The following is a 9,529-nucleotide window of genomic DNA, read 5'->3' as shown; positions in this document are numbered from 1 at the left end:
GTTGTTGGTGTTAAACACGAAAAAAGCGGGGGGGGGGGGGGGGGGGGGAGCACAATTTTTCTGTCTTATGTATGAAAAATGAGGTAGTCACCCTGTTGTGTCATTATTTTTTGTCTGTTTCTTTTTGTGATTGCTTTAATATTCCCTTATACTAAAAGAATCCCATTCAATCAGATCAACGAAGGAGATGGAGCATTTTACGGTCCAAAAATTGATATCACTGTTTCTGATGCAATGAAAAGGAAATTCCAGTGTGCAACATTGCAGGTTAGAGATTGGTCTTATTTTCCTTGGTCATTTCCAGGAAAAAGATCATTCACCTTTGAAATTCCATTTACCTGCATGCTCTCTTAGCAAGGGCTTTTACACCAAGTTGGAAATATCATCTGAATCATCTGAATGCTTTCCTTTTCAGCTTGATTTCCAACTTCCTCAACGATTCAACCTATCATACTCAGCAGAAGATGAAAGTAAGAGGGAGAGACCAGTTATGATACATAGAGCTATACTTGGATCAGTTGAGCGCATGTTCGCTATTCTCTTGGAGCATTTCAAGGGGAAATGGCCTTTCTGGCTTAGTCCACGTCAAGCAATGGTCTGCCCTGTTTCCGACAAATCTCTGTCGTATGCATTTGAGGTAGTTACATTAACGTACTTCATCTAACGAATAGCATTTTCATGAATTATTGTTTCCTCTATAGTTCATCCATTATGAAATTGCATCAACCTTTTGTTTGTCTTTTATTCAGCTTCGGGAGCGGATACATGATGCTGGTTATTATGTTGATGTTGATACCAGTGACAGGACAATCCAGAAAAAGGTTAGTGTAATGTAGTTTATCAGGTAGAATGCATGTCTGGTTCGCATTAGTTCAAGGTCATTTAGCAATTTTTGTATGAACTTATCGTTAATTCTACAATCCAGAAAAAGGTTAGTGTAATGTAGTTTATCAGGTAGAATGCATGTCTGGTCCGCACTAGTTCAAGGTCATTTATCAATTTTTTATATGAACTTATCTTTAATTCTGCAATCCAGAAAAAGGTTAGTGTTTTAGCAATTTTTGTTTGAACTTATTGTTAGTTCTCAGCGGTATTTAGGCCTAAAGACTAAGTAAATGATTTTCCCTGTTTGTTGAGAGAGTTTACTCTATAAGAAGGAAATAAAGGCACTATTGTGATAGCTAGTCCACAAAACTTGGCAAGTTTATGACGTTGGTCTTGTTCACAAGTCTGTGCTTTGCACTGTTGAAATCATTAGGATGCTCAACGTGATCTTATAATTTGTAACTGATAAATAGTCATACTGCCCTTCAGATTTTGGCAAATTCAATGATGGTCAATTTTATCAATTCCTCTTCTTTAAAGTGGATCTACCTACATCCATGGACTACGGGGTGTGACATAAGCTAAGTTTATTTGGAGATTTACTTGGCATAAAAGACAGATCCTTCCAATAACAGACATTATGTTTTTTAAGTCCTTGTTTTGATGTATCAACTAAAGTCAATAATGGTTACCTACTTTTGTGACTGGACTGGTGGCATATTAAGGATTGGCAAAGACTTCTATTCTCCTGATTTTTTAAAGCTACATCTGGTTTCAGAAAGGCTACCAGAAAAGCTTACTAGTGGACTGAAAAATAAAAAAAAAGTGGCGACGTTACATTCACAGAGTAACAGTTAAATGTGGAAATTTTCTGTATATCGGATCCTGTACTTTGAACTGCTGAAAGCATGCATGATTGAGATTGGATCAATGTGATGCTTTCAGCTTTGAAGCTATATATGCTTGAAGATCTGAAAAATTTCTCTCAAGCAATACAAGTTAAATCTCAAATCCAAAATTTTTCTTGGCCTGCTAGAAAGAAATGCTTGTTTATGGATGTTAATGTATATGCAGGTACGAGAGGCTCAAATGGCACAGTATAACTATATTCTAGTTGTTGGAGAAGCGGAAGTCAGTAGTGGGCAGGTATCTGCACTGTTCCCCGCCTTGCACTTCTGTATCCCCCAACATGCACTGCTATGCATCTTTTTATAATGTGTAACTGAATAAAATGCTTTACTTTGAGCCGAGGGTCTATCAGAAACGACCTCTCTACCTTCACAAGGTAGGTAGGGGTAAGCCTGCATGCACACCACAATCCCTAAATTCCATTTGTGGATTACACTGGATATGTTGTTGTAACTGAACAAAATGAGAAAAAAAAAGCATCTAATCACACGTTTATCTGGCCCCATTACACTAGTGATCTTTTTTAAGTTCGAATAAATTGTTAAAAGCCATCATCATTTCCTTTATGTAACATTGGTATTGATCTGGGTGTTTTGTGGTTCACTTGTTTGCTTTCTTGTTGTTCTCTTCTATTATTTTATAATATGCTTAACTTTCTATAAATTACTGGTTTGTCTTCATCCAACCCCGTTTGCAAACTAGAAAGTTAAGGTTAGAAAAGAGAGCATTAGTGGTCATGGACTTCTGGTGACGGAAGTTGTAAGCTTTTAGCCACAAATTTCTCTGTGATGGCACCTAGAAGGCTAGAAAGATCTTCAGAAGTCATTACACAATTGAAAGTATTTGTGAATTGAACATGAAGGACCTTGTAGAGAACTTTAAAGTATTTAATATGTTTCACATTTTGGTGGTCAGTCAGCTCGCCTCCTGGCTTGACAACTCTGTGCTTTTCCTTGGCAAGATGTTTCTACTGAGACAGTGATTTACTTGAAAAAGAATTTGTATTTTTGACTGCCCCCGGGCTTTGGTATAATGGTAAGACCTCAATGTGTGATGTGTAGGTTAGGCACACACTATGGGTTCAAACCTTGACACAAACAAAACTCTGGTATTTAAGTGGATAAAGGTGGGTGGGGGTTCATTTGAAATATTCTGCAACAATTTTCTTTTTACTTTCTGTGCAATAGCTCTTGCTGCAGGGAGTAATGTAGTTCATTTATACTCCGTTCACGGTTTTCTTGGTTTCTTTAAGTAATTCTTCATGCATCCTCCACGAGTTCTCATTTTAAATCCCGTAGCCAACAATCAACTGCTTTATTCTTGCTGTAAAAATCGGATCTTCCTTATATGTAAATGATGTCACAGGTGAGTGTTCGAGTGAGAAGCAAGCCTGATCATGAAGTCATGACAGTTGACGGCCTCCTCACTCACTTCAAAGATCTGGTCGCATCATTTCAGTAGGAGGCATTGTTTCTCTTGCATTATACCACTGAAGAGATGTAGTCCACAATCAAGGTTCAATTTTGTCCTACATTGTCTGAGAATGTAACACATGCCAACACAAGTCAATTTTTTTTTGTTCTTCAGCATTCGATAGCCATTTGTATTTCAACGCTAATATAGATTCAGTAAACTTTCGTTTTGTATCCTTATTTTTTCTCAACTATCAGGATGGTAATTGGTCTCATACTCAGTTGTAATTGTCAGTTAAAAGTATTGATTTGAGAGTTTACTTGTTTTCCTCAAATTGATTAGCAGTACTCCGCGAATGTTGAGCAGCGCAATGATGTTTTTGTTGTACTTGATTATGTCTTGCTCTACCATTTTCCAGAAAAAAGAAAAAGAGAAGATTTAAGATCATATATAGTCCTCATATTTGACATATTGATCTTTAAACTCTTTCCAAAGAGTCTCTCTTGTTCTTTGGTGAGGTAATAAATTGAAACTCCATTGCATTATTTCATTTTCTTATTGAAATGATTATTACTATTATATACTATATATGGTGATATCATAGAGAAACTCTTTTTTGCCATTGCAATGCAATCAACTCCTTCAAAAAGGTTTCAAAATTCCAAATAAATCTTTTTCCAATGGTCCCCTTTGTGTACGGTGTATGCTCTTTTACCTACCACTATACCCACGTATACACTCTTTTACTTTTTTTCTTTTAAAAAGAGTTAATCATTTTCCCTATTTCCCCCATCTTAGTGTTCAAGGGTTCCTTTTTTCTTTTTTAATGATTGTTAATCAATTGAAAGTGCCAAATATTGCTCGTATGGTAAACAGGTTGTGAGTTTGAGTCACTAGTGATGGATAAAAAATAATAATTCCGACTTTGGTAAAGCTGGAGATGTTAAGATAAAAGTAATAGTAGACAGAAAAAAGTAAGTAGGGAAGGGAATATTTCCAAAATTCACCACAACACTGAGTGAAACAAGAAAGGAAGAAACTACTATTACTTTGTTAGATGTGAAGAAAAAAAAAGGATCAAATTCTTCCTAACACAAATCTAATTAATAGTACATTACATAAAACAATACTCTTAATTAATTACCATCATGTCCTTCTAATATCCATTATTAGGCATGCTACTACTTACATTCAAATCATGATGATAACCATAATGTTGATGATGATAATTATGATGATGTTGACTATAAGATGACATTGAACTACTACTCTCACCACCATTATGATCTAATCTCTCATTACTATTATTATTATTATTATTATTTCGAGTTTTCTCTTCGTTATTATTATTCTCCTTCTCCTCCTCCTCCTCCTCATACTCTTCTTTTGCAACTTTCTCTAACCCCAACATTTCAACATTAGGTCTATATTGGGGTTGTTGTTGGTACTCATGACAATAGGTAGTAGGTATTGAACCCCCCGTCATTCCAGCAGCAACATCTGCTGGAATGACGGAAGGCAGCTTGGAAAGAAGTGCTTCCAAGCTGCTCATTGAAGGTGTGATCTTCATGTGTTGATGTTGATTGAAATGTTCGTATAATTCAGCTGGTGTTGGTGTTGGTGCTGGTAAATTAGTCTGGAAATGCCACGCGTCTGGTGACGCCCCGTATCCGTCTACCTTGAAAGGATAGGCTGAGGAAGATGGATGTGGCAATAACACTCCCGGAATGCTTTCTATGTAACTAAACTTCTTTCTTAGTAGCACCACATAGCTTAGGTCTTCAATAACCTACATAAATTAGTCGAACCAGTAAACTTCAAAAAAGTTTAAACAAAAAGAACATATAAATAATCTTTCAAGTATGTTATATAATGATTTTAATATCTTTGCACTAGTAAGGCATTTTAAACCAATTATAACATATTACTTTGAAAATCAAATTACTATATCAGGCTTGATATCAAAAATCACATGTTGTTAAATAGGTCCACATAACACAATAATATAATAACTTCTTATATATTGTCTGTGCATAAAACATAAACTCTCCGATCCGTTGATTGGTCTTTTAAGGGTTTTGGTCTTTTAAGGGTTTTGGACGGAGGAGAATGAAAGATACTATACCTTATGAACAGCTCCTAATTGAATGACACCTTCTCTCACAGCAATCAAGGCTATAGTCTGAAAAAATACAAAAAATATTTTAATTTAATACATTTGAAATATAATATAATGTTTTGGAAGACATATATATATAATTAAGTTTAGAAACATTACCTTAATACCAGAACGAAACTGAGCTTCCCAAGTTCTAGGGTGCTGTTAACAAAAAAAAAAAAAAAACACAAAATGCATAAGAAAACATTTTGTTTCGAGTCGAGCATGTATCAGAAACAACCTCTCAACTTCTACAAGGGTAGGGCTGCCTACACCGAATTGAGGATGTATCAGAAACAACATCTCTACTTTCACAGCAGGAGTAAGATTGCGTATAGTCATATACACTGCCCTACTCAGACTTCACTTATGAGATCTCATTGAGTATGTTATTATTTTCGTAATTATTAAACAGAAAATAATGAAGTAATTATTTATTCTTACAGAATCAGCAGAGTTATGCCATGCAGACAAGAAATTAATTTCTTGTTCATTTGGTTCTTTATAGATCCATTTATGACTATGATCTGCTGCCACTTTTCCAATTATACTGCAAAAAAATATTATAAAAAATTATATATATAAAAAAAAAAACCCATGATGAAAAATAATATTTTACATAATTTTTCTATTATTACCCTTCTCCATAGTTGTAAATTTCATGTGACATCTTGAAAAAAAGCTCAGGTTGAAGACCTTGATAATGTTGATATTCTCCATAATTATTATTAGAAGATGATCCTGGACATTCATTTCCATTAATCTCAGCCGTTGATGCAGCAAAATTGCAAAAACCATCTTCCCATACCAATATCCTATAATTAAAAAAAATTCCATAAAAAAAAGAATATAATTTGATACATGTAATATGATCTGAAAAAAATATTTACCAATTTCTTCTATTTCCTCTTGACCTATCATATGCTCCACCTTGACTATCCCACCTAATTGACAAAAAATAATAATTAATCAGCACACGAATCTGAATTAGTCGAATCAGTAGATTTCATATATATCGATATGATTTAATTACTTTGGAGGAGGGTAATTTCTAGGTAGGATTCTCCAAAAGACAGCATAAACCCATTGAGAGTTTTCATGAATACATAAACTTCTTAGAGAGTGTTGAAGAAGATGAGTAACAGCTAAAGAATTTAGTTGTTCTTCCATTATTTTAGAAGAATATGAAATAATGTTTTTTTTTTCTTTGTTTCTTTCTCTTCTATAATTAGTTTTTTTTTTTTTTATATAAGAAGAAGCAAAGACATAACATCCTTTAGTTGCTTTATATAAGGCCACCACCAAAGAAAATAGTATCTATCACATTTATACCTCTTCCTTCTTTCTTTTCTCTCTCATGGAAAAGACAACTTCTCTCCGTTTCAGTTTACGTGATATTTTTATTATATATAAATTTTAAAAATAAAGAAGATTTTAAAAATTTATGATCCAACATTTTTTATCGTTTGTGTGATTATAAATTTTTCATCAAGGATAGAAGTGAAATTATTTCTAATTATAGAAAGCTGACATTTTGTTTGGACGAACTGAAAATGAAAGGGTGTCACATAAGTTGAGATATATGAATTTTCATCTGGTATTCAATTTTCTTATTGGAGCTCGACTATTTTAAATTTACACTGCATAAAGCCCCACTCGAGGAAAAGCATTTCCTTATAAAAAAAAATCATACCTAAAACTTAAACTAGAAACCTCCGTACTAAATAATGATAATACTAATAAGAAAGAATTTTGTTTTTTTAAAGATTATACCAAAATGAAGTGCAGAAGGCCCCACGCTTTTGCCTGCCCGGTTTCCAATACTCTTTTTTTCAAACCCCTCAATATAAGTTGATTTATACGAAGTTAACATTTGGAAGGTTATAAAAATTTGAAGCAACTCAGTCCATTTTTAATAGTCATATTTTCTTTTTTTAGAGTTAAACTAAAATAAATTTGACTAACATTTTATGATGTATTTTTTATCATATTGATATGTAAAAAATTACAATATAGTATTTTTCGTATAATTTTTTAATATCTAATTTTTTTGTTTAAAATATTGAATTAATCTAATCTAATTTAACTTTCAAAAAATATAACATGACAAATACAAGTGGACGAATGGAGTAATTTGTAAAGAAAAAAGGGTATCATATATCTTTTTATTTTGTGGCTCCTTGTTATAAAAATGACTCATATATATACTTCTACTGTTACATAAATAACCCAAATATATCTTTTAAATCCAACGAAAGTGAAAAAATTTATTTTAAATTATTATTTTAATTTTAAAATAATCATGTATGAGTAAATTTGATCCTTCTCATACGTGATTTTTTTTACTTCTTTATTCAACGGCTATTTTGATAGTCAAATTTATATTTCATAATAAATTTAGTTTGTACAAACACACAAAAAAATTACAATATAGTCACAAATAATTTTTTTATTTTTTTTCATTTACACTTCTTTCTTTTTATTTATCATATTTTTACACTAAAACATGAAGAAAAAAATGAAATAAGAATAAGAAACTCACTATAAGGAAATTTTAAAACTCAAATTAGTAATTGAATTAAAGAAGTTCAAAAAAAAAAAAAAATCATATGTGATAAGGATCAAGTATACCTCTGAACTTTGCTAGATCATATATATCTCTACTTGATTTTATTTTTTTTAAATAAAATAAAAAAGTTAATTTAAAATTATTTTTTCACATCCTTTATATGAAAAAGGTATATATGAGTTTTTTTTTTTTTTTTTTTTTATTTTTTTTAATTTTTTTATTTTTTTTCATTTACACTTCTTTCTTTTTATTTATCATATTTTTACACTAAAACATGAAGAAAAAAATGAAATAAGAATAAGAAACTCACTATAAGGAAATTTTAAAACTCAAATTAGTAATTGAATTAAAGAAGTTCAAAAAAAAAAAAAAATCATATGTGATAAGGATCAAGTATACCTCTGAACTTTGCTAGATCATATATATCTCTACTTGATTTTATTTTTTTTAAATAAAATAAAAAAGTTAATTTAAAATTATTTTTTCACATCCTTTATATGAAAAAGGTATATATGAGTTTTTTTTTTTTTTTTTATAAAGATAGAGGTATATGTGAGTCATTTTTGTAAAGATAAGGATATATGAACCCATTTTTATGATAAAGGGTATATCAACTCTAAAATCACAAAGTTGAAAAACATATCAAGTCTTTTTTCCCAAATTTTCCTCCAATTTTAAATTAACAATTTATATAATAAAATTTTAAATATAAAATATAATATTTGAATTGAAGTTATCAAATTCGAACGAATTCATAATTGAAACACTTGCTTTGCTTTTGAGTGTCAATATACTTTTGACATAGTGCTACTAATAATCTATTGTATTTTTAAATTTAACTGATATATACTGATAATATTATCAGTCAGTTTTACATGTTATTGTAGATTGCTTGCTTCGTACCATATTATCGATGTGCATAAGTTAAATTTATTATTTTATATCATCAATTATATTTTCTTGTATGGTAACTGATAATGTAATTATTATTATTTTAGAAAAATGCCTATAAAGATCTCTATGTCGTGAAGCCAATTTCAAACAATAATTATAGTGCTAGTCTATTTTCTCTACTATTCTGCCATATTATTTCCTACTTAAATTTGAATTTTATTTATTTGTTGAATATTTAATCAATGTGGAAAAAGAAACTACACTTTCATAGTTTTTTTTTTCCTACATTTTATCGTTTAACCATTTTCTGTTACATTTATACCTATTGGGACCAAATCATTAGTCTATTCACCATTTATTTTTTTTGGAATACTATAATATTATTTCTAATTTAGTAATATGCAATGCACCTACCCTATCTATAGTCAAGTTTCCTTTTTATTATTTTTAAAATAATGTAATTTGAGGCAATATACATATCAACGGCGGATTTCTAGTTTCAATAACAAATGTGATGATTATAATATCTCCATATATTCTATCATTTTAAATTTTTATTGAATATGTTATTATTGATAATTTGTTATTATGTGATGATTCGAATGATCACTGTTAAAAGTATGCACTTATACAAATTAAATTAACAACTATAACCAAAAATGAGTAATGGGTTTAATTAGGGTGTCAAATTAACGTGTTAGGTTAAATTTGGATATGTGAAAATGGGCTGAGATAATAAGTGAGTGTGTTATTGATTCATT

At 30.8% G+C, this 9,529-nt stretch overlaps 2 protein-coding genes across 2 annotated transcripts in view; one reads left to right on the top strand and one right to left on the bottom strand.

Annotated features, from left to right (window-relative positions):
• Nucleotides 1-3,494, top strand: part of LOC102584652 (threonine--tRNA ligase, mitochondrial 1-like) — a 14,247-nt gene extending 10,753 nt beyond the window's left edge. The window contains exons 16-20 of the mRNA XM_006355904.2: nucleotides 175-267; nucleotides 416-637; nucleotides 750-821; nucleotides 1,900-1,971; nucleotides 3,100-3,494. Coding sequence (XP_006355966.1) covers nucleotides 175-267; nucleotides 416-637; nucleotides 750-821; nucleotides 1,900-1,971; nucleotides 3,100-3,195 — 555 coding nt within the window. The 3' untranslated portion in view covers nucleotides 3,196-3,494. The remainder of the gene's footprint in view (nucleotides 1-174; nucleotides 268-415; nucleotides 638-749; nucleotides 822-1,899; nucleotides 1,972-3,099) is intronic.
• A 685-nt stretch (nucleotides 3,495-4,179) lies between these two features.
• On the bottom strand, nucleotides 4,180-6,562 carry LOC102584308 (uncharacterized). The gene is made up of 7 exons (XM_006355903.2): nucleotides 6,339-6,562; nucleotides 6,196-6,249; nucleotides 5,944-6,120; nucleotides 5,750-5,855; nucleotides 5,426-5,467; nucleotides 5,273-5,329; nucleotides 4,180-4,936 (listed from the first exon to the last, which is right to left on the bottom strand). The coding sequence occupies exons 1-7, from the start codon at nucleotides 6,473-6,475 to the stop codon at nucleotides 4,304-4,306; spliced, it is 1,206 nt and encodes a 401-aa protein (XP_006355965.1). The 5' UTR covers nucleotides 6,476-6,562; the 3' UTR covers nucleotides 4,180-4,303.
• Between the last annotated feature and the right edge of the window lie 2,967 nt (nucleotides 6,563-9,529).

This window comes from Solanum tuberosum, unplaced genomic scaffold (genome assembly GCF_000226075.1).
Source record: "Solanum tuberosum cultivar DM 1-3 516 R44 unplaced genomic scaffold, SolTub_3.0 scf00210, whole genome shotgun sequence".
In the NCBI taxonomy this organism is placed as follows: Eukaryota; Viridiplantae; Streptophyta; class Magnoliopsida; order Solanales; family Solanaceae; genus Solanum; species Solanum tuberosum.
The sequence above is the reverse complement of the archived record's forward strand: the minus strand, read 5'-3'. Positions and strand labels throughout refer to the sequence as shown.

Bases quoted from the DNA above. Each gene is read 5' to 3' on its own strand.
- LOC102584308 (XM_006355903.2), bottom strand. From the start codon at position 6,475: ATGGAAGAACAACTAAATTCTTTAGCTGTTACTCATCTTCTTCAACAC. The intron at 6,121-6,195 runs GTAAATATTTTT...TTTTAATTATAG, and splicing joins AGAGGAAATAGAAGAAATTG to GATATTGGTATGGGAAGATG. The intron at 4,937-5,272 runs GTATAGTATCTT...TAATTTATGTAG, and splicing joins AATTAGGAGCTGTTCATAAG to GTTATTGAAGACCTAAGCTA.